At 35.8% G+C, this 25,607-nt stretch overlaps 1 protein-coding gene across 7 annotated transcripts in view; it reads left to right on the top strand.

Moving 5' to 3' along the window:
• ANO5 (anoctamin 5) overlaps positions 1–25,607 on the top strand; it is an 88,071-nt gene that overhangs the window by 44,796 nt on the left and 17,668 nt on the right. For all 7 annotated transcript variants that reach the window (XM_019456543.2, XM_019456544.2, XM_019456542.2 and 4 more), the window contains 5 exons: positions 8,963–9,097; positions 9,448–9,553; positions 9,650–9,710; positions 21,806–21,957; positions 24,117–24,191. In XM_019456543.2, coding sequence (XP_019312088.1) covers positions 8,963–9,097; positions 9,448–9,553; positions 9,650–9,710; positions 21,806–21,957; positions 24,117–24,191 — 529 coding nt within the window. The remainder of the gene's footprint in view (positions 1–8,962; positions 9,098–9,447; positions 9,554–9,649; positions 9,711–21,805; positions 21,958–24,116; positions 24,192–25,607) is intronic.

The raw sequence follows: 25,607 nt of genomic DNA, 5'->3' as shown, positions 1-25,607 counted from the left end.
GTTTTCCATTTGCATTTTGACTTTGCTTATGGGTTTTTTTTTAACTTTGTTTGGTTCTTGCTATGTAGAAGTATTTTCTCATTTTTTCATGAAGTCAAGTTTATCAAAATTTTTATTACATTTGGATTTTTAGAGACAGAATGCCTTTCTATACACTCAAGATATAGAGGATTTCACCTACATTTGTTTTACTTGAATAGTTTCAATTTTAATGTTTAGATTCCTGATCCATTTAAAATTTATTCTTACATATTTTGTGAGGAGTATATCTAATTTTATCTACTTGTCCCAACACCATTTATTAAGTTTATTGATGTTGCAGTAATTTGAGGTATGACCTATATCTTCAAGGTTTTTTTTAATAATGTTTGATTTATTTTTGAGAGCGAGTGTGAGAGGGGGAGGGGCACAGAGAGAGAGGAGGACAGAGGACACAAAGCAGGCTCTGTGCTGATGGCAGTGGGCTCAAACTCACGAATTGTGAGATCATGACCTGAGCAGAAGTCCGACGCTCAACCGAGTCACCAGGTGCCACGTATCTTCAAGTTTCTTTTAAAAAAAAATTATTTATTTTGAGAGCGAGAGAGAGGGAGGGGCAGATAGAGGGAGAGAGAGATCCTAAGCAGGCTCTGGGTTGTCTGCGTGGAGCCTGACTTGGGGCTCGTACTCACAAACCATGAGATCACAACTTGAGCCAAAATCAAGCATCTGACTTTGGCTCAGGTCATGATCTCACAGCTTGTGAGTTTGAGCCCCGAGTCAGGCTCTGTACTGACAACTCAGAGTCTAGAGCCTGCTTTGAATTCTGTCTTCCTCTCTCTTTGCCCTTCCCTGACTAGTGCTCTGTCTCTCTTTCAAAAATAAATAACATTAAAAAAAAAAAAAAAAAGAGTTGGATGCTTAACCAACTGAACCACCCAGGCACCCTGGTACTCCCTTCATCTTATACTAGATTTCTATATGCAGTTGAGTTTATCTGAATGTCCTATTTTATTCCTTTGATCTAGCTAACTACTCATGCATCAGTACCAGGCTGTTTTAATTATAGCACTTTGGCTGTAGTATGTTTTACTATGTGGTGTCTTTGAGTATGTTTTAAAGTCTGTTTGGGCTAATAAACCTCATCATGGCTTTTACTCTCAGTGTTTCTTTGTACAGTCTGCATGTTTATTCCTCCATATAAACTTTATTATCAACTTGTCTAGTGCTTACTAAAAAGAAAAAGATCACTGGTATTTATAAGGGATCACATGAAGTTTATAGTTTAACTTAGACTGGCCTGATAGCTTGGTGATAATTCAGTCATTTTAACCAAGGAAAAGCCATGTGAAGGAAAAGATAGGTCTTTGTCCAAACCTACTTTTGGGTTTTTCAAGAGTGTTACAGACTTTTCTTTGTATACATTAGGAAACTTTCCTAAATTTAATCTGAAGTATTCTATACTTTTGTTGCTTTATAAATTATGTATTCTCTTGTAATATATCTTTTAACTTGTTATTATTTATATATTGAATGCTATAATTTTTGCATCATAATTTTATATTCTGATGCCTTAATTTTTCATTGAACTAGTTTTATCATTGATTCTTTAAGGTTATCCAGGTATATTACCATTTCATTTTTTTTGAGAGAGAGAGAGAGAGAAAGACAGCACGTGTGAGAGTGAGTGGAGGAGGGGAGGAAGGAGAGGGAAAGAGAGAATCTAAAGTAGGCTCCACTCACATCCATCTCAGAGCTTGACTCTGGCTTGATCTCAGAACCTTGAGATCATGACCTGAGTCAAAATCAATACTTGGACACTTAACTGATTGAGCCACCCAGGCACCCTGCCATGTCATTTTTAAGTAGAAGGAGTTGACTTTTTCTTTACCAATTCTTAGGTCTCCAGTTATTTTCTTTTGTTCAGTTGCATTGGCTAGTAATTCCAGGACATCTTAAATAGTAATGGATAGTGGGTGTCCTTGCCTTGTGGAATGTTTCCAGTGTGTCCTCATAAGTAGAACATTATTTTGGCCTTGTCCATTGCTTTATCATTTTGCTAGGAGGCTTCGAGAGTTTCTTTTTTTTTTTTTTTTAATGTTTCTTTATTCTTGAGAGAGAGACAGAGACAGAGACAGAGTGTGAGCAGGGGAGGGGCAGGGAGAGAGGGAGACACAGAATCCGACCATGCCCTGAGCTGTCAGCACAGAGCCCGATGCGGCGCTTGAACTCACAAACCGTGAGATCATGACCTGAGCTGAAGTTGGACGCTCAACCAACTGAGCCACCAGGCACCCCTTTTGCTTGTTTGTTTTAAAGTTTGATTGTTTTAACACATTATGTTTTGGAGTTGATTATTCTAAGTCAGTTTTTCCTGGTTCCTCCTGGATCCTTTAATGCGTACCTTCTATTTTTGTTTTTTTGTGTGTGTTTGTGTGTGTGTTTCTGGAAAATGTTCTTGGGTTATAGTTCTAAAACGTTAGTTCTTTTCAAGTATTTTAATTTTCTTTGGATTCCAATTCGTTGTATGTTTGGTCTTTTTTTGCCTGTCTTCATACCAAGTAATTTCTCTGAGATTCTGTTTACTTCTGTGTGTTATTTTCATACTTTTGAAAGGTTTCCTGTTTTTCTTATCATCCTTTATTAGATTTTCACTGAACCCTCCCTTTCTTCTCTCTCTTGAATACCTCATAATTTCAGCATCAATTGTGATATTACAGTATATGATTTTACTTTTTCCTCTCTTTATGGAGTTTCCTCTATTCCATTTCCTCCCACTGTTAATTTTCTATTTCTGGTATTTTCTTATATCTTCAAATATTTATTTGAGGACATTTTAATTCAGTTTGTAGTGCTTTATTACACTATTTCTTTTGTTCTTTTGGGAGAATATTCATTAGCTGAAGTTATTTGTTTAACATTTTCAGTTTTTGTAACATAGATTTGTATGGCTATGGTCTGCTTTTGTCTGTCTATATTTAACGCACATAAAGAGTTTCTAGCATTAGAGGGCACTCTTCTCCTAGTTCTTTCCTATTCCATGCGTTTCTTTTATGGGTGATGGTATGTGCTTGCCATGTGCTATTTCTCTCATTTCTACAGGATCCTAACTACCTCTCTTATTTTCTTTCTCTTTACTGCAACACCTTTAAGAAGTACCACCCTTTATAGCTGATTATTACCCCCAAATATCACTTCTCTGAGACGGACTCTTCCAACTGTTGCTTATTTTCAGATCCCCTCCTTTTGCCCAGGACTATGAATTGCCGTGTCGCAGATAGGTTCAGTGTTGATTTAGTTTTTTCCCCCCAGCGAGTGATTTTGTGTGTATTTGTCTAATGTCTCCACCTTACTTTACATTTTTTTTTTTTTAATTAGAATTTCCTAAGCATCATCTTCACTGCTCTTTGGTGCTTCAGATTTGTGGCAGCAAGTGGCAGGTGGTCTGTTGGATACGGGTTTATTTTTTTACCTATAGGTAATTTGATGATCATGGTGTTCTTTGTCATGATGCTGAAGGCCTATATCAGGTGTGGTTTTATTTCCTCTCCTTGTTGACTTTATGGTTTTTAGGAAAAGTTTTAGAGATTTGTTGGCACTTGATAGCAAGAGGATAAAAATAAAAACATCCTTAAGAAGAGAAAGGAATTGTCCATAGATGCATGATTACAATGCACAAATTCCTTTAATTTTTTAAGTTACTATTTTTGAGAAAGAGAGAGCAGGAGAGGGGCAAAGAGAGGGAGAGAATCCCAGGCAGACTCTGTACCATCAGCACGGAGCTTGAACCCATGAACTGTGAGATCATGACCTGAACCGAAATCAAGAGTCATACACTTAATTGACTGAGCCACCCAGGTGCTCCACACAAATTCCCTTAGTGAGCATTTATTAAACATCACTGGATATCAAGCAAGAGAGTAGGGCTACAAAGATAATCAGAACATCATTTCCTAATATGAATATATTCCCAGGAAGACACAGAAACGTATAATTATAACAGAATGATACTCATGGAAGAACAGCATAGAGGAAAAAGCACCCACTTTTATGACAAGCTCAGGGAAAATTTCACAGCACTGATTCTTGAGCTGCCTCTTGAAAGGTAAGTAGCAAGTTGCTAAGTAAGCAAGTGGGGGTAAGAATGTCTCAGACAGAGAGAAGTACAGAGTGCTGGGCTAAGAAAGAACATTGCACATTTAGTTCTTCGTGTAGGAGTAGAGGCAGGTGAAACTGAATGTTTATCAGCAACGTCATGCAGGACACTGCTAAAAGAAGGGATGAAACCGTTGAAGGAGGAAGAGGGCAGGTTCAGTTTTTTGCTTTAAGACCATCACTACATTGGAAATAAGGAGACAGTTGAGAGGGATGCAAGACTGAAGTCAGGGAAGTAAGGAGGCTATTACAAATTTTCAGTGACAGGTACTGACAATCATATCCAAGGTATTGCTAATAGAAAATAAGGGAGACTATGGATTAAAAAAAGATTTTTGTGGCAAAATTTATTGCACTTTGTAGATGACTGGATGTGGAAGATTAGGGAAAAAAAAGAAATAATGACTTCGGATGGCTAGAAAGAGATTGTCTATTTGTTTGTTTATTTATTTATTTATTTAAAGGTTTGAGAGAGTGCTTGCACATGCACTTAAGTGGGGGAGGGGAAGAGAAGGAAGGAGGGAGGGGGAGAGAGAGAGAGAGAGAGAGAGAGAGAGAGAGAGAGAGAAAATCCCAAGGGGTATTTCAGCAGGTATTCAGCAGGGTAGCAGGCTCCATGCTGTCCGTGAAGAGCCCAGAGCAAGGCTTGATCATGACCTGAGCTGAAATCAAGAGTCAGACGCTTAACCAACTGAGCCACCCAGGTGCCTCTAGGGAGAGATTTAGAATTTAGGAGTCTGATTTTCTGGATTTCACATATTCCATGTTACCTCTACACGAAACTTAAGTTCCATATTGAAATATTTGTAAATAGTTTTGCTGTCTTTTGGGGACTTACCATTTTGTCATATTAGATTATATTTTCAAAGAAAACAATGGGAATACCAAGGTTGCTATCATTGGATTATCAGTCTTCAATTTTAATTTTTTGGTAACATTTATTTGTTATTGAGAGACAGAGACAGAACATGAGCATGGGAGGGGCAGAGAGAGGGAGAGACACAGGATCCAAAGCAGGCTCCAGGCTCTGAGCTGTCAGCACAGAGCCTGATGTGGGGCTTGAACTCACAAACCATGAGATCATGACCTGAGCTGAGGTCGTACGCTTTACTGACTAGAGCCACCGAGGCACCCCCAGTCTTTATTTTTATATGCCCTCCAATCCTATTTTATCTTGCCAATTTAAGAGCTCTCTATATTTTTTCTTTCGATAACCCCTGTTTTGAGTGGCTTAATACTTGATATGTAGCTATATAGTAAATAGCTTAGAATATAAGTAGATTTACGGTAAATACAATGGTGCTATTAAAATGCTATTAAATGTAACAGCTAAGTGTCTCAGATGTTCATTAACTCACTATAAAAATGAATCACTGTATTTTAATTTTTTTTAATGAATCACTTTAGATCAAATGTTTGCATTTGTTTGTTCATTCCTCAAGTCTATATTCAGTTAAATTTTATCATCATTCTTTTGATTATTTGCTGTGTCTCAGACTAAGTCTTGGGAATCCAATATTAGACCAATGCTTTCTCACAAAATCTCACAATGAATGTCTTCTACCTGTCATGTGCTATTTAGATGATATGGGGCCACAGATGTGTTCAAAGTCTAGTAAGTAAAACAGGTTAAGAAATGCCCTAAGTGTGAATATAAGGCACATTTTTCTAAAAATAAGTACTTAAAAAAAGAGTTCCCTTTATATTTGAGTCTTTATAGAGTGTCTCATGTTATTAGATTTCTCTCATTTAATCGTTATGAATAGTGAGATAATTTAACATCTTAAATGTTATTTCAAAAATTTTTTTAATGTTTATTTATTTTTGAGAGAGAGAGACAGAGACAGAGTGTGAGCAGGGGAGGGGCGGAGAGAGAGGGAGACACAGAATCGGAAGCAGGCTCCAGGCTCCGAGCTGTCAGCACGGAGCCCGACGCGGGGCTCAGCTCACAGACTGTGAGGTCATGACCTGAGCTGAAGTCGGACACTTAACCGACTGAGCCACCCAGGCGCCCCTTAAATGTTATTTCAATACTGTGTACATTTTTACCATAATATACATCTAAGATATGTCTTTTGCTTTTTTACACTCTTAAGAGATGGTTTAGTTGTTAATCTGATTGTTAAGCTTCCCAAATCCATGGTTTAGTAAAATAATTTCTATGACTCCATATATAATAAATTCTCATCTGAAAATTTCTATAAATTTTAAAGAATTTTTTAATACAAATAAAGGTCTAGAGTTCTTGAAGCCTTTTTTTTTTTCATTCTCAAGGAATGAGATTCTTGATATTTGAAAGGAAGAAAAATGTAGTTCTTTAAAAATAGGTTGTTGTGGGGCGCCTGGGTGGCTCAGTCGGTTAAGCTCCGACTTCAGCTCAGGTCACGATCTCGTGGTCCATGAGTTCAAGCCCCGCGTCGGGCTCTGGGCTGATGGCTCAGAGTCTGGAGGCTGCTTCCGATTTTGTGTCTCCCTCTCTCTCTGCCCCTCCCCCGTTCATGCTCTGTCTCTCTCTGTCTCAAAAATAAATAAACTTTAAAAACAAAAAATTAAAAAAAAAATAGGTTGTTGAAATATTCAGTTTCTTTATGAATTCCCAAACAATTTTAGGTTAAATCTGTAGCAGTAATATTGATGTCTTAACTTCAAAAAAATATTGGTTTTGTAATCTTTAAAGCATCAATTGGAAATAGATATGGTAAATAGTAAATTCCACAAAATCAAATATTTTTATCCTTTATTAAAAGAGTTTGATGTTATGCAGTATTGCTATATTATGCTATATTTTTCAGCAAACAAAAAGAAAAAAGAAAAAATGAGTTCATGTATCCTAAGTGTAAGTGAAGCTAAGGAAGTTGTGAGTGGCAAATTAACAAGGGAAGAAGATGGGATTATAATTTAATTTCAAGTTTGTAGTGATTTGAGGAGCAGAACAAGAGAAAACAACAGTGTAAAATGTTTATAATCAGTGAAAATAATGAAAAATGGTATAAGCATAAAGATGCCTATGTAATTAGAAGAGATTAGGAATTTTGAAAACTGAAGAATATGAGGTTCAATAAAATTAGTATTGAATATGAGAAAATATTTAAATATTAGGAAATTAAGTTTGTACCTTTATGTTCCGAGTTGCCTTTTTTCTGAGCATGCATGGAAGTTGTAATTTAATATTAAGTGATGTAATAGATTTATATACAGCATGCTATTAGAAGCCAAAAGGATCATATCTATCTACCTTGGAAACTGCGGAAAGGCTTCACAGATTTAGTAACCTGAGCTCTATATGAATTACGAAGATTAATCTGTTTTTTTTTTAACATTTATTCATTTTTGATAGACAGAGAGAGAGACATAGCATGAGCAGGAGAGGGGCAGATAGAAAGGGAGACATAGAATCCGAAGCAGGCTCCAGGCTCTGAGCTGTCAGCACCGAGCCTGATGTAGGGCTTGAACTCACGGACTGTGAGGTCATGACCTGAACCGAAGTTGGACGCGTAACCAACTGAGCCACTCAGGCCCTCCAGTTTTGTTTTGTTTTGTTTTTAATGTGATTTTCTGAGACAGAGAAAACTATCTTCTTTGCTTCCTTAAGAGATTCCTGTAAGGGGGACTTTAAAATAAGTCAGTCAGAGAAAGATAAATATCATATGATTTCACTCATGTACTATTTAGGAAACACAACAGATGAACATAGGGGAAGAGAAGGGAAAGTAAGATAAAAACTGAGAGGGAGGCAAACCATCAGAGACTCTTGAATGTAGACAACAGGGCTGCTGGAGGGGAGGTGGTTGAGGGATGGACTAAGTGGATGATGGACATTAAGAAGGGCACTTGGTGGGATAGGGACTGAGTATCATCTGTAAGTGATTCATCACTGGATTCTACTCCTGAAACCAATATTCCACCATATCTTAACTAGCTTTAATTTAAATAAAATCTTGGAAGGAAAAAATGCAAAGTTAAAATTAAAACAAACAAAACAAAACTTGGTTTTAAGACTTGAACATTTGTGACAAGTAATGCTATAATTTTTCAACTCTTTGTAAAGCAAGAGCTGAATTGCATATTTTATGGACCTTTTTTTAAATGTTTATTTATTTTCGAGAAAGAGAGAGAGGGAGACACAGAATCCGAAGTAGGCTCCAGGCTCTGAGCTCTCAGCACAGAGCCCGACCCAGGGCTTTACCTGATGAATTAAGAGATCATGACCTCAAAGTCGGATGCTTAACTGACTGAACCACCCAGGCTCCCCTCTATGGGATTTTTCTTAAGCAGCCCTTTTTAATTCCTTAGTTTGCTACCTCTATCACAATTCTATAAACATCTATCAGAGATCCAAAATTGAAGGGAGATGTAACTTTATACATATAACCACTCTTGATGAATGTGGTGAGAGTACCTTCTTCTATATTAGAAAGAGAAATAAAGCGAAACTCCATGCAGATTAGGAATGTGATTTTGATTTGTTAATTGCTAGAGTTACATCGCAGAATGTTCTACATTTTAGTACATTAAAGTCTCCTGAAACATTGGAAGCTTTTCAAATTTATACTTATTATTTCAAAATTAAAAGTTAACTTACATTCAGTTGGCTTCCTATTTATATGTGTTAACTCTTTCAGTCCTTGCACCACTTCTTTGGATAAGCATCGTCTTATATTTTAGGACGTGGAAACCAGAGTTCAGAAAGTTTAGTAACTCTACCAAAATGACAGGGCTAGAAAGCAGTGGAGCCAGGAATACATGTCTCTTCTGAATACAAAACCAAGGGTCTCTGGATTGTATCATTCTCTTAAACTTTGATACTATTTTTTACCTTCTTTCATAGGGATTATTATGGAGAAAAGATTGGCATGTATTTTGTCTTTCTTGGATTTTACACGGAAATGCTGTCCTTTGCGGCTGTCGTTGGCTTAGCTTGTTTCATTTACGGCTTATTATCAATGGATAATAACTCAAGCAGGTACGTGCAACTGAATTGCCCAAACGGAGAAAACATCTTGATGTCATACTAACTGAAACAACTGCTCTTATTATTTCCCTGGCATTTGTTTCAGAGTGTCTCCTGGTGGCAGCAGATAATTGATATTTCTGATAAAAACCCAAATGTAATGGCTGCCCTCACCTAGTGCTTTACAGAAAAATCTATAAATGATCAGCTCTAAAGATTCTGTTTCTCAAAGCATGACTTGACCTACTACAGAGATTGCTGCTTTATTTTCCCTTCTGCCATATTTGAGAAGCTGTGTAAACTGTTGTTCTGTCACCTAAAAGCACATCACTTTTAAAATCACTTTGCTGTCTCCTCTGCAGCACTGAAATCTGTGACCCTAAGATTGGAGGGCAGATTATCATGTGCCCGCTCTGTGATCTAGTGTGTGATTATTGGAGACTAAATACTACGTGTTTGGCTTCAAAGGTATGTATGCATTGTGGTATGGGAAAAGACTTGGGATTTCTCTTTTTGTATTGCGTTTGATACTAAACAGTCTTTGTGATGTTATTGTTTTTGCAGATCTCGCATTTATTTGATAACGAGTCCACAGTATTCTTTGCAATATTCATGGGAATTTGGGGTGAGTAAATGGCCACATAAAAAACAACTCTATGTTATGTGTTATATGGCCATATAACATATACAGATGGCATATTTTATATACCAAAGGTGACTTGGGATCTTTGTGTGTTTGCTAACTAACATCAGTACACCGATAGAGTCTACATCAGTGGTCTGTATTCCTTGGTCTTTGGTCCAAAAAAGGTCTTTATTCATCATCTGTTTATTTCTCTGAGAGATAATATAATTTTTGAAACTTTGTATATATTCAGCTCACACCATCTCCCAGTGCTATGAAAAAAAAAACAGTTCAATAAGTATGTAATTCAGGAGAGAATACACATAAATATTTGCTGGCTGAAAAATATTGAATCATAGATACAAAGTTGAACAAGAATCAACAACTGTTGAGGGCTGTTAAATCAATGTTTGAGTCTAAATTCCCTGTGTATAATTCTGGTTCCAGCTTCCAGTTATATTTGTTAGAAATCTTCCATATAAAGTAGAATTCCCCTTAATTTTGGAAATGTCCCAGTGTTTCATCTTTTTTCTTCTTTTTTTTTCATCTTGTTCCTGCTGTCAGTGAGGAAAATATGTTACTAGCTCAGCAGGAGGAAACCTAAAGACTTCCAAAACATGTCCCAAATTTTAGGGGACTCTGGGAAGAAATAGATTTTTTCTTTCCAATTAAAAAAATTATTTAATAATCACAAATATGTGTATTTAAAAAGTGGGCAAGGGAGCTCAATCCAGGGAAAAAGACACCAAAATTTGTGGATGTGCGTGAAGATTTATGGGTTTCCACCACTTCTGCTTGGCTGCTCTGCTCTGAAGACAGTGGCCTCGATTCAAAGAACAGAGAATAGTCAAATCTTACCATCAGTTCTCTAATAACCCCGACTTTGTTAAGTACAAATACATCTTTATCACGTAGCTGCCAAATTTTTCCTCGATCATTACTTGGAATCAGCAGTGAACGAGAGGTACACAAATTACAGCAAATATAGTGGTTTTCAGGTGTTTGCACATAGAGAGATGGTGTACCAACACCAACCTCATACTTCATCGCAAACAGAGACACAGCCATATGCAGAACACCCAGACAGTTGAAGTGTTTTGAGGAGGTGTTACCATCGGTTCTTTCAGAAAAGTTTACGTTAGTAGTGAATTGGTTTACCTTTGGTTTTTGAGGCTCGTGGCCGAATTCTAGGAAAGCAGAACTTTAGAGATATTTATTTTAGTACAGCCACTAATAAATCATTAAGCTGAATCAAAGGATGCGTTGGCAGAATAGATGTGAAGAAAAAAACATTCTTGGTTAAAGGAATAACATTAGTTCAAGAGGTTGAGACGTGAAAATAATGCTTCCTATGCTTTGTAGTGGCAGATAGGAAATGCTTTTTATTTTTTTAAACTTTTTGTTCATAATGCAAATACACACTCATCATAGGAAACTCAAGTAGTATATAAAAGCAGGGAGAAAATAATGTTAAAGTTACTAGAAATGGAAACATTATCATGGCCATAGTTTTTCAGAATCTTTTCTTCCATGTGTGTGGGCATGTGTATAAATATAATTTTACATAACTGATATACATAGTTTTAAATCTATATTTTTATTAAAAACTGAGTGACGAGACTCCTTCCAGGGTAACAGATATGTGAATGTGTGTGTATATGTGTGTGTGTGTATTTATGACTGAATGGAATTGCCTTAAAATTTTTTTTTAATGTTTATTTATTATTGAGAGAGAGAGAGAGAGAGCAAGGGAGGGGCAGAGAGAGAGGGAGACACAGAATCCAAAGCAGGCTCCAGGCTCTGAGCTGTCAGCACAGAGCCCCACATGGGGCTTGAACCCACAATCATGACCTGAGCAGAAGTCAGAGGCTTAACTGACCCAGCTGCCCCACTGTGTCCATTTTCTAATCGGATTAGTTTTGTTTTTGTTTTTGTTTTTGTTTTTTTGCTGTTGAGTTGTATGATTTCTTCAGATATATAAAAAATGATATTAACCCCTTACCAAATACATAATTTGCAAATATTTTCTCGCATTCTGTAAGTTGCCTTTTTATTTTGTTAATGGTTTCCTTTCCTGTGCTTTCTACTTTGTTGAAAGTCCTACTTGTTTATTTTTGCTTTTGTTGCCTTAGTCTTTATGTTAAATCCAACAAATCATTGCTTTGACCAATGTCAAGGAACTTACCCACTATGTTTTCTTCTCTGAGTTTTATGGTTTCAGATCTTAGGCTCAATCAGTCTGTAATCTATTTTGAGTTGATTTTGGTATATGGTCTAAGACAGGGATTTGGCTTTGTTCCTTGGCAAATGAATATCCAGTTTTCACGAAACCATTTATTGAAGAAACGATCCTTCCCACGTTGAATATTCTTGGCTCCTCTGTGAAATACTAGTTTATCATACATGCATGGATTTATATCTGAGCTCTTGATTATGATCTGTAGGTCTATGTGTCTGTTTTTATGCCACTATCATCTTGTTTTGATTACTATAGCTTTGTAGTATAGTTTATAAAGTGTAATTACGATAGCTTTGAAATCAGGAAGTGTGATGCCTACTGCTTTGTTCTTTCTGAAGACTGCTCTGCCTATTCCAGGTCTTTTGTGGTTCCATACAAATTTTAGTATTGTTTGTTCTATTTCCCTGAAAAATGTCATTGAAATTTTGATAGGGATTGCATTGAATCTGAAGATTGCTTGGGTAGTATGGACATTTTTACAATATGATTCTTGTAGTCCGTAAGCATGGAATATCTTTCCATTTATTTGTGTCATCTTGAGTTTGTCAATATCTTGTAGTATTCAGTGTACATATCTTTCACTTCCTGAGTTCTATTTATAACTAGATATTTTATTCCTTTTGATTCCATTAGAAATGGGATTGTTTTCTTTATTTTTCTTTCTGATAGTATGTGGTTAGTGTATAGAAACAACTAATTTTTGTATATTAAGTTTTATCCTCAAACTTTACTGAATTCCTTTATTCTGTCTTTGGTGGAATCTTTAGGACTTTCTACATATAATTTAATACCATCTGCAAATAGAGACAGTTTTATTTTTTTCCTTTCCAAATTTGTATGCCACTTATTTCTTTTTCTTGGCTGATTGCTCTGGCTAGGACTTTCAGTAATCTTTGAAAAAAAGTGGCAAGAATGGGCATCCTTGTCTTATTACTAATCATACAGGAAAAGCTTTTAGCTTTTCACCACTGAGAATGGTATTAGCTGTGGGCTTGTCCCATATGACTCTTATTATATTGAGGTACATTCCCTCCATACTCATGTTGTTGAGAATTTTTATCAAGAATTCTGTCAAGTGCTTTTGCTGTATCAGGTGAGATGATCATAAGTTTTTTTTTATCATTTTTGTTATTAATATAATATACTGCATTGATTGTGCATATAGAACCATCCTTGTATCCCTGGAATGAATTTTACTTTGTCATGGTGTATGAACCTTTTAATGTATTGTTGAATTTGATTTGCTGCTATTTTATTCAGGTTTTTTGCATCTGTGTTCATCACGGACATTTGCCTGTAATTTCTTTTCTTGTAATTTTCTTGCCTGGCTTTGGTATCACAGAAATGCTGCTTCCTAAGATGAGTTTGAAAATCTTCCCTTCTCTTATAATTTTGGCAAGAGTTGAGAAAGGTTGACATTAATTATTTAAATGTTTAGTAGAATGCATGAGTGAAGTCATCTTCTCCTGGATTTTTCTTTGTGGGGAGGTGTTTGATTACTGATTCAAGATCTTTACTAGTCATTTGTTCAGAATTTCTATTTCTTCATGATTCAGCCTCAGTATGTTGTGTGTTTATAGGAATTTATTTTTTCTTCTAGCTTTCACAATTTGTTGGCGTATACTTGTTAATAGTAGTCTTTTATGATTATTTGTATTTCTGTGGTATCAGTTGTCACGTGTTCTTTTTCATTTCTAATTTTATTTATTTGGGTCCTCTCTCTTTTTTCTTGGTACGTCTAGCTAAAGGCTTATGTAATTTGTTTATCTTTTGAAGAAGAAAAACAGCTCTTAGTTTCATTGACCTTTTGTATTGTCTTGTTAGTCTCTATTTTATTTATTTGCACTCTGATCTTTGTTACTTCCTTCTTTCTACTAGCTTTGTGCTTACTTTGTTCTTTTTTTTCTCACTCCAGGTAAAGTTCAGTTGTTTATTTAAGGTTTCTCTTATGTCTTAATATATGCATTTATTACTATGAACTTGCCTCCTAGAACTTCTGTTGCTGCAGCCCATAAGTTTTGATATGTCATATTTCTATTTTCATTGTTTCCAGATATTTTTGTTTCTCTTTTGATTTCGTTTTGAGACATTGCTTGTTCAGAAGCATTGATCTAACATTTGATCTTTCCTAGGGAACATTCCATGCACACTTGAGAATAATGTGTATTCTGCCACTGTTGGGTGGAAAGTGCTGTAGGCCTCTGTTAAATCTACCTTGTCTAACATGTAATTTAAGTTGAATGATTCCTTATTGATTTTTCTGTCTGAATAATCTATCCATTGTTGAAAGTGGGGCTATTGAATTTCCCCGCTATTATTTTTTATTTTTTTTTCATGATTATTTATCTTTGAGAGATAGAGACAGAGATGGAGGCAGAGCATGAGCGAGAGAGGGGCAGAGAGAGACGGAGACACAGAATTCAAAGCAGGCTCCAAGCTCTGAGCTGTCACCACAGAGCCTGATGCGGGGCTTGAACCCATGAACCATTGAGTCATGGCCTGAGCTGAGGTCAGACACTTAACCGACTGAGCCGCCGAGGCACCCCTCCCTACTATTATTATATTGCTGTCTGTTTCTGTCTTCAAGTCTATTAATATTCATATTATTTCTTTATGTGTTCTGCCGTTGGATGCAGAAATATTTACAAGTATTATATCCTGTTGCTTGATTGACCTCTTTATCATTATGTAATGATTTTCTTTGCCCCTTATTACAGCCTTTGTCTAAAGTCTGTTTTTTTTCTGATATAACTAACCTTGCTTTCTTTTGGTTTCCATATATTTTTCATCCTTTCATTTTCAGTATGTGTGTCCTTAAAGCTGTAGTGAGGCTCCTGCAATTCACAGACAGTTGGGTCTTGTTTTTTATTCATTCAGCCACTCCAAGATTTTTGATTAGAGAACTTAGCTTATTTACATTAAAGTAGTAATTGTTAGGTGTAGACTTCCTTTTTCCATTTTGTTAATTTTTTCTGGCTATTTTATAATTTCTTTGTTCCCTTCTTCCTGTCTTGTCCTCCTGATAATTTTTTCTAACATATGTTTATATTCCTTTCTTTTTATCGTCTGTGTATCTATTATAAGTTTTGCTTTGTGAGTACAATGAGGCTTATATAAAACATCTTATAGTCTCTGGTAAGCTAAGACGAATTAACTTCAGGTACATACTAAGTTTCTATATTTTTACTCTCCCCTCCATGCTTTATGCTTCTGATGTCACGATTTACATCTTTTTATCTTGTTTATCTATTAACCAGTTATTGTATAGTTATTTTTACTCCTTTTGTCTTTTAACCTTCATACTAATTTTATAAATGATTTAGCCATTACCATTACAACATTAGAGTATTCTGAATTTAACTGTATATTTACCTTAACTAGTGACATTTATATTTTCACATGTTTGCATGTTGGCAACTAGCATCCTTTTATTTTATATCAAAGAAGTCTCTTTAATACTTCTTATAAGGCCAGACAGACCATCCTAGTGGTGATGAACTCCTTTAACTTTTGTATTCTGGAAAACTCTATCTGTTCTTCAGTTCTGAAAGACAGCTTGTCAGGTAGAATATTCTTGGTTGGCAGTTTTTGTCCTTCAGTACTTTGACTATACCATGCCAGTCCCCCTGGCCTGGAAAAGTTTCTGCTGTGAAAATCTGCTGATAGTCTTATGAGGCTGTCCCTTGTATGTAACAAGTTGTTTTTCTGTTGCTGCATGTAAGATTCTCTTTTTGTATATAGCTTTTGAGAATTTAATTATAATGTGTCTTAGTGTGAGTCTTTTAGGACTCCTTTGGGATACTTTGGGCTTCTCAGATTTGATATATTTTTCTCCCCATGTAAGGGAAGTTTTCAACCACTATATCTTTGCGTAAGTTTTCTGCCCCTTTCTTACTGTTTTCTTCTTTGGCGAGCCTATTAATGTGAATGTTGGTCAGCTTCATATTGTCTCATAGTCCCTTAAGCTAACCGCACTCTTTCATCTTTTTGCTCCTCTAAATGAAGTACAATACTGTGTCTTCAATTTTGCTTATCTTTCTTCATTTGATCTAATCTGCTGTGGAATATCTCCATTGAAATTTTTGGTGCAGTATTGTATTCTTCAGCTCTCTGATTTGTGTTTATTACTTTTGTATGTTTTCTGTCTCTTAGTACATTCTCACTTTGGTCATGCAACATTCTTCTGCCCTTGGTAAATGTCTTTATGACTATTATTTTGAACTTAAAAATGTTTTTTAATGTTTTACTTTATTTGAGAGAGAGAGAGAGAATGAGAAAAAAAAATAATGTTTATTTATTCTTGAGACAGAAACAGAGCGTGAACAGGGGAGGGGCAGAGAGAGAGGGAAACACAGAATCTGAAACAGGCTCCAGGCTCTGAGCTGTCAGCACAGAGCCTGACGCGGGGCTAGAACCCACAAACTGTGAGATCATGACCTGAGCCAAAGTCAGATGTTTAACCAACTGAACCACCCAGGCACCCCTAAAAAATTTTTTTTAATGTTTTATTTTTGAGAGAGAGAGAGAGAGAGAGAGAGAGAGAGAGAGAGAGAGAGCACAAGAGGGGTAGGGGCAGAGAGAGACAGGGAGACACAGAATCTGAAGCAGACTCCAGGCTCTGAGCTGTTGGCACAGAGCCCAATGCAGGGCTGAACCCACGAGCTGTGAGATCATGACCTGAGCTGAAGTCAGACGCTTAACTTACTGAACCACCCAGGTGCCCCGATTTTGAACTTTTTATGAGGTAAATCATTTATCTTATTTTCATTAAGGTCAGTTACTGAGGCTTATTTATGTATTTGTTTTTTGTTTTGTTGCTGTTGTTTGGAACATATTCCTGTGTTTCTTCATTTACTTTGTCTCTCTGTATTGATTTCTGCACATTAGATAAATTAGCTACCTCTCCCAGTAATGACTGTGTGATCTGGCATAGGAGATGAATCTTTTTGATGAATCCAGTGTGAACTGTTTCTCAAACCTCTGTGATTGTCCCCACCGCCTTCTATGTTCTTGGTGGCTCCCAGTATTTGGGAGTATGCTAAGACCTGTCAGTGTCCCAAAGGGGAGTATCTGAGTTAGCACCTGGTTCAGGCTAATTGGAAGCCAGACCTTCAGGAAGCAGCTTTTAAGTATACAAGTAGATCCCCTTCAGGAAAGCATTGGAATATTAAAAGACTGCTTAATTATACTGTGCTCTTGAAACTTTTTTCTCCTAGTAGCAGTGTATCTACCAAATACATGAGTAAAGAAATGAATAAATGAATAAAATTTTCTGCCTCATGAAATTCAGTTAATATTAAATTTAAAAATGAATAAATAAATGAGTGAAATATAACATGTTTTTAAGAAGGTCACAATCTAATTGGGCCAGAATCTAGTACATACTGTCATTAAATTTTAAGTGCTGAAGAAGTACAGAGGAGGAAGGAATTACTTCTTGACTAGAGGAATTGAGATAACTTTTATAGAAGACCTGCAATTTGATTTGGATTTTTTAAAATAGGATTTTGAAAGGGAAAACAGGTGGCAAAGGTATCCCAAGGATAGAACATTCTGGTGTGAGCATTAACTTACCCTCTGTGTTTTCACTGTAATGAACTATCACCGAGAGTTCCTTTAAGCTGAAGTTTTTGCCAACACCGTTTCCTATGGGACATCCCTCTTCCTCACAACTGCTTTCTTCATTTATGTCAGCAGATTTGCCTTTGCTAAGTTCCTCTGGTTGTATATGTACAGAGTCTCTCAAATGGCAACAATGTCAATATTCTCAGTCTTCTATTCTTCCATAACTCCATTTATGTTTTGTTTTCATTTTCCATTTGTTTAATGTACTTACATCTTTGTTCATCAGTTCTATTTTTTAGTACCCATTTTTGTAAAATGCCACGTGGAAGGCAAGGAGGAAATACAAAGACATGCTTTGCTGTCTGCACATTAATTGACTAACAAATATGCAGCGTTCAAACACCAGCGGCATTTAAAGTGATGTGATTGGTCACTAATCATGATACACGTCTGCTATTTATATAGTGATTTGTGGTTTGAGGAACTAACAGCAAAATTTGTACTTTATGCAACAGTTCATAGTTAATATACTGTGGTACCTGAAATTTGAGTCATGTTGGGGGACTGGTGTTATGTAACTAACCAATGGAAACTGAAATCAATGCAAAGCAAGCAATATTATACTTCTAAATATTTGGAGGAATAATATAAATTTTTTTAATGTTTATTTTTGAGAGAAAGAGAGAGAGAGACAGAGTGTGAGTGGGGGAGGAGCAGAGAGAGAGGGAGACACAGAATCTGAAGCAGGCTCCAGGCTTTGAGCTGTCAGCACAGAGCCCAACATGGGGCTTGAACCCATAAACCATGAGATCATGACCTGAGCCAAAGTCAGATGCCTAACTGACTGAGCCACCCAGGTGCCCCTGGAGGAATAATATATTAAGCCATTCCATACTAATGGATTGGAAGACTTAATATTATTAATTTTCCTATACTACCCAAAGTGACCTAAATATTCAATATGATCTCTATCAAAGTCCCAGTGGCATTTTTTTTACCAGAAATAGGAAAAACAACTGAAAAAATTCACATGAAATGACAAAAGTATTTTTTTTTAATTTTTTTAATCTGTATTTATTTTTGAGAGAGAGAGAGAGAGAGCAAGTGGGGGAGGAACAGAGAGGGGGGAGACACAGAATCCAAAGCAGGGTCCAGGCTCTTAGCTGTCAGCACAGAGCCTGACGTGGGGCTTGAACTCATGAACCGTGAGATCATGACCTAAGCCAAAGTCAGACACTTATCCAACTGAGCCACCCAGGAGCCCCCCCCCCTTTTTAATTTTTAAAGAAGTTTCTATTTATTTATTTATTTTGAAGGAAAGAGGGGGAGAACAGAGGAGGGGCAGAGAGAGAGGGAGAGAGACAATCACAGTTGGGCTCTGTATTGTCAGCATGCAGCGCAGGATGGCGCTGGATCCCATGGATTCCATGAACTGTGAGATCATGACCTGAGCAAAAATTAAGAGTCAGATGCTTGACCGACCTGCTGAAATTAAAGAGTCAGATGCTTGCCTGACAGAGCCACCCAGGTGCCCCTGGGATCACAAAAGTCTTGAAATAGCCAGGTAAATCTTGAGGAAGAACAAAGCTGGAGATATCAGACTTCTTGATTTCAAAATATATTGCAAAGCAACAATAATCAAATCAGTATGGCACTGGCATAAAGACAGATATACAGACCAGTGAAACAGAATAAAGTTCAGAAATTAACATATATCGTTAACTAATCTTCAACAAGAGTTCCAAGAATACACAATGGGGAAGGAATAATCTCTTCAACAAATGGTGCTGAGAAATCTGGACATCCACATGCAAAAGAGTGAAATTGAGTCTTTATCCTATACTCAATCACCTCAGCATTGTGTAAAATCTTAAATGTAGAACCTGAAACTATATAAAACTCCTAGAAGAAAATATAAGGGAAAACTTCATTACATTGGTCTTGGCATTGATTTCCTGGGCATAACATCAAAGCTCAGGGAACAAAAACCAAAAACAAGTTTGACTACATCAGCTAAAAAGTTTCTTGCAGCACAGAAAACAGCAGAGTGAAAAGACAACCCATGGAATGGCAGAAAATATTTGCAAATCATTTATCTGCTAAGTGGTTAATGTCCAAAATACATAAGGAACTCCTGCAACTCAATAGCAAAAAAAAAAAAAAACAACAACAACAACAAAAAAAAACAAAACAAAAAACAAAACAAAAAGAAAACCCTAATAACCTTATTAAAAAATGGACAAATAGACATTCTCCAAAGAATATATATAAATGGCCAACAGGTATATGAAAAATATTCTTAGTGTAACTAGTTACCAGGGAAATGTAAATCAAAACCACAATGAGATATCATCTTGCACCTGTCAGGATGGCTAATACCAAAACAACAAAAGACAAGAGCTGGTGAGGATGTGGAGAATTCTAATGAATTTTTGTACATTGTTAGTGGGAATGCTAAATGGTGCAGCTGGAAAACAGTATGGAAATTCCTCAAAAAAAACTAAAAATAGAACTACTATATGGTCCAGCAATATCACCTTATGAGTATTTATTCCACATCTTTGAAATCAGGATCTTGAGATGTTGGCACTCCTATGTTTATTGCAGCACTAGCCATAATAAGCAAGATGTAGAAACTACCTAATTGTCCATTGATGGATAGACAAAGAAACTGTGGTATATATGTACACCATACACACACACACATACAGAAACAGACACACACACACACTGTTGATATATACATATGATATACAATTCACCCTTGAAAAGAAGGGAATTCTGCAATATGTGACAACATGGATGAACCTTAAAGACATTATGGTCAGTGTAACATGCCAGTCACAGACAGAGAAATCCTTAATGATCCCATTTACATGAAATATCTAAAATAATCAAATTTATGGAATTAGAGAGTGGAATGGAGGTTGTTGGAAGTTAAGAGAGGTGAGGGAAAAGGGGAGTAACTAATCAATGGACATATAGTCTCTGTTAAGTAAGATAAAAAAGCCCTAGAAATCTGCTGTATGACATTGTGCCTATAGTCAACATAAAGGTATTGTAGACTTAAAATTTGTTAAGCAGGTTAAGTGTTCTTATGATAAAATAATTTTTTAAAAAAATGAGGAAAAATACATAAACAAATGTACACATAAGCAAATAAACAAATAAAACTCTTTAGTAGTCAGGGGATATATTTATATTGAAAAAAAGGGATATTGGAATCAGAGAGATCAGTTAGATGACTATAAGGATACTTAAGGGAGGATATAATTAAGACTGTAAAAATGTACAGATAGAATTCATAATTCCTTATAATTATTTAAAAGGTAGAGAATGAGTCAGATAAAACATTAAAATTTGAATTTTTCACAGGTGATAAAATTATAAGTTAATATTGTGTTAGTATTCCATTCTTAGATATATACCCACCAAAAGACACGTGCAAGAATATTCACAGCAATGCTATAATGGCAAAAAACCTGGCAGTAGCACAAATGTCCATGAACCCAATAATAAACAAAATTGTGATTTATCACATAATGCAATACTATGTAGCAATGAAAATAAGTGAACTTTTGCTGCACACAGCAATATAGGTTGAGTTTACAAGCAAAGTTGAACCAAAACAAAACCTAACACAAAAACTACCTGTGTATGGTGTATGACATGATTTACGTAAAGTTCAAAGACAGGCCAAACTATCCTATAATATTAGAAGCCAGGATATTACACTTACGTCTTAGAAGAGTCATAAGGGAGTGTTTCTGGGGTGCTGGTCATGTTCTACCTTTTGATACAGTTGCTGATTCCATGAGAGTGTTTATTTTGTGAAAATTCTTTAAATTGTACAGTTGTGTTTTATGTACTTTTCTGTAAATATGTTATGGTTCAATTGAAAGTTTATTAAAATTATACATACATATGTACATTGAATGATTTCAGTAAAAAGCTTGCAAACAAAGTCTAAGTGTTAATAAAAGGTTAAGTTTAAACATTCTTTCAGATTATCTGAATGAAGAGAGAGTAATGTGCCTGAATTTTTTTCTTCCTTGCAGGGATTGCTAAGAAATTAACTTGAATTTTTATATAGGAGTTGTTTCAGTGTTTCTACATAGTATTAAGACAACATTTGTAATTCTATAATTTTGTCATTAGAGTAGTGACAGAGAGCCATCATTCAACCAAAATGGTTTTTTAAAGTAGAGAAAAGCACCGGGTTCTTTTTTTTATTCACTTGATTTCCCTATCTCTTGATTATATTTGTTCTTATACATTTCTTTGCCTACAGTCACATTGTTTTTGGAGTTTTGGAAACAGCGACAAGCCAGAATGGAATATGAGTGGGACCTGGTGGACTTTGAAGAGGAACAGCAGCAGCTTCAGCTGAGACCTGAATTTGAAGCTATGTGTAAACACAGGAAAATAAATGCAGTAACTAAGGTAGATTAGGAAACTGAAATGGGCAGCGTATCTCAATGGACATACCTCCCAAATAATTACGCATATTTTAATTTGCCTTTAAAATATTCTCCAACATATAAATCTTATAAACTTCTTTAGTTGTTTCTAATATGTATTTCAAATATATACAAAAAAAAAGGTAGATAGACAAGCGTAATGAACCCCAGGATGGACCCATCACCCAGCTTCAATTCATATTAATTCACGGGCAATCTTGATTCGTTTACACTTGCTCCTCCCTGCAACTAGATTATTTTGCAGCAAATACGAGGCATCGTGTCATGAAATAGCATGGGTTTGTAATAAATGATGTAAAAGGAAAATGGAAAATAATGTGTCTGCTGTGTGGGCATATATATATATATATATATATATATATATATATATATATATACATATACAGGTATATATGTATATGTGTATATATATATATATGGTATATATATACACATGGATATGATACTAAGTTAATATGCAAAAATTTAAATAGTATTGTAATAAGATAGTGGACTTATGAGTGATTGTTTTATTAGACCACATTGTATTCATCTAGTCCTTTTCAATTTATCATAATGGGAAGATCATTGCAATAGTGTTTGGGCAGTAAAGTCTAGATTTGGGGATCCTTAACTGGCAAATCACCTGTATGTTGCTGACTGAGTAATTTGACTTCTTGGTAATTTTTTTTTTTTTTTAATGGGAAAATAGAAGGTATTTTGCCTTCAAAGACCAGACTCCTGGCTGCATATTCTTAGCGTCCCTACCTTTCCATAATCTATAATCACTGCGTTGCTTGATGCTGTTAAAGGTGAATAGAATATGTCTCTAACACAACCAGAAAAGTAGATTTTCCTACTTTGTTCAGGACACTATTCTTGTGGTATAATACTCAAAATTATTTTCACAGTTTAGGCATTCACAAAACACTTATTAACTTTTATTGAGACATTGCAAAAAATTCGGTAATTGAGCAAAGGGGAAAAACACCTCAGAAAATACATTAACAACTTGGATGGCTGTATGACATTAAGAAAATATATTAAAAGAGACATTGTCCTAATGACATGAAGTGTATCTGTTCCTATTTAATGTTGTAAAAAAACTAAAAGCAGACCTAAAATTACTGACATAAAAACAATATGTACTGAATGTTTATTTACATTTGAAACCAGCTGAAAAACAGTGTGGATTGATCCACTGTGAATCACCCACTTTAATGGTTTTGAAACCAAGGGATTTTTTACTCACTTGCAGTGCTTCAGTGGTTAAGTACAACCAGAACCCTCACATTTCAGTCTGTACTGGGAACACATATTTGTATGCATGGACACACACATGGGCACAAACAAATATGCATACACAGACGCAAACGTATTGGACACACATGCACACACATGTACATAGTCATCTACATGCACACATGCACACACATCCGGGGTTTCAGTAGAGTACTTGGAGGGCTATTTTGCCTGTTGAGTTATGTTTGCATTCAGTCTTCCCTAAAAATCCTCAAGATCTAAAAATCCTATCCTTTAGATAGGATTACAAAATTTAGATTTCTGCTGACAGCTATTCTTTTACTACATGGCAGTATTTTTTTTGGATAAGATCTAACTACCTCTTGATATAGGAGAGAATTTTCAGCTGATATAATTAATATCTTCCATTAATAACTTAAAAACATGAAGGTAGAAAAGACTGGGCCCGTGCACTGTGTGGAAAAACAGAATCCTGTTAAGTGTAAAGAAGGCACCCTGTTTAATATCATACACAGCAATTAGGGAGCGATGCAGTTTGATTGAATTCAGTTAGAATAAAACTGTAATATCATTAAAGCATTTCAAATTAAACAGCAGCCCTCAGACTTGTCAGGCCTGAATATCACTCCATTTCAACACTGAGGAAATAGTATGTATCCATTGTGGCTCATATTATGTATAAAATCTGTCAACTAAGAGTAGTAGAAGGCTTCTACTTAAAGGGAAGGAACCAATGCTAGAATGTAGCTTCCCATGAGCTGTAGCGGATTCTCTGGGGGAGGTTTCTACTTTCACTGGATTTTGTGGTTTTGACTGCTTTTTGGAGTCCCAACTTTGTGGGTAGATTTTGATGTTGCTGTGATTTCTTCTAAATTACAGGAGATGGAACCTTACATGCCTCTATATAGTCGCCTTCCATGGTATTTTTTATCAGGAGCTACGGTGACGTTATGGGTGAGCATTCTTTTACAACTGCTCTCATGTCATTGACATGCAGTCATAGGAAGATTATTCTAGCAGTTTCATCTGCAGTGACTCTTGAGTCCCTCTCCTTCCTCCCCGTCCCCAGTCCTTTTATCTCGAATACAGCTTCTATATAAAATAAAGTGTGATCTATGTGGAGGTGCCATAATTGAACCCTGGGAATAATTGAACCTTGGGAAAAGAGCTGGGGGGAGACAGCGAGGCTTCATCTCAGAAACTGTCCTTCCCCCTCTCCTAGCACTTCATTAATTAGGTGATAACTTGAAACCTCAACAGTATAACAAACTTATAGTCTGCAGACTCTTTGGTTAGTGTTTTGGTTTTAATCATTAATTTATCTTTATCTCCACTTAAAATAGCTACACAAAATGCAAACAAAAAGCATATACTATTGAAATTTATTTTCTTGCTGAAATAAATAGAAGAAAGTATTACTTCTGTTTGAAAAATTTAATTAGCATATCCCATTGTGAGGGAGTCAGGTTTTCTCCATGCTTTTGAACTAATAGATTCATTCCTCCATCACCACAATTTATTTCCTGCCCTCCACTCTCCAAATCTGTGCCCTCTTACAGTTGGCCTTTAACTTTAGGAAAAGAAGCAATGTTACCCCCTGAGAGTTTAGCATCGTTGAAATATAAATAATTAGCAGCTGTAGATTATAGTTTAACCTTACCAGTGCATATTATCCCATAATATTTTAACATTTCTAGTTAAAGGAATTGATTTTTCTGTTTTAAATGTATGTTTTCTTAGATGATATAACAGTCACTGAGGAGAAATGATAGAGTAAATGGAGGGGGCAATAATCAATTCAGGGCACTACTTAAGAAATAATATAGAATATGGTCTCAGAAAGATTGTTCTAACCTTTATTTCTAGTACTCATTCAACTTGATTCAGTCCCTCAATTTTCAAAATCAAATTTTCCGATCATTGAGATAAAGGCATCCCTACATCTTTCTGTTTTTCCAATATGGGAAGTGTTTAAAATTTATGCAGAATCTATACAAATATCTCAATGACCAGGCATATCAGACCACTGATGGCAACACTCTGAGGGGTAATGAAATAGAATCTGTAACTGTGTTCTTCTTGGGAAAGCACATGGTTTTCACACCACCTGTTTGGAGCAGAGGTTGGCAAATGTTTTCTGTCAAGGGGCCAGATGTATTTTAGGCTTTGTGAGCCTTGTACAAATAGTCCCTGGCATCTTTGTTTTTTCTTATAATCTTTAAAAAAAAAAAAAAGCAAAAACAAAACAAAACAAGACATTTTTAACTCAAGAATCATTTAAGAATAAGTAAGGCCGTGGGCAGGATTTTGTCTTCTGGATAGTTTTCTAGTGCTTGGTAGAGGATGGGCCTAAAAGATGAGCAATGGCTA

The sequence above is a fragment of the Panthera pardus genome, unplaced genomic scaffold (assembly GCF_024362965.1).
Source record: "Panthera pardus isolate Hobbes unplaced genomic scaffold, ASM2436296v1 HiC_scaffold_12, whole genome shotgun sequence".
In the NCBI taxonomy this organism is placed as follows: Eukaryota; Metazoa; Chordata; class Mammalia; order Carnivora; family Felidae; genus Panthera; species Panthera pardus.
This window is presented reverse-complemented; position numbering and strand designations above follow the sequence as displayed.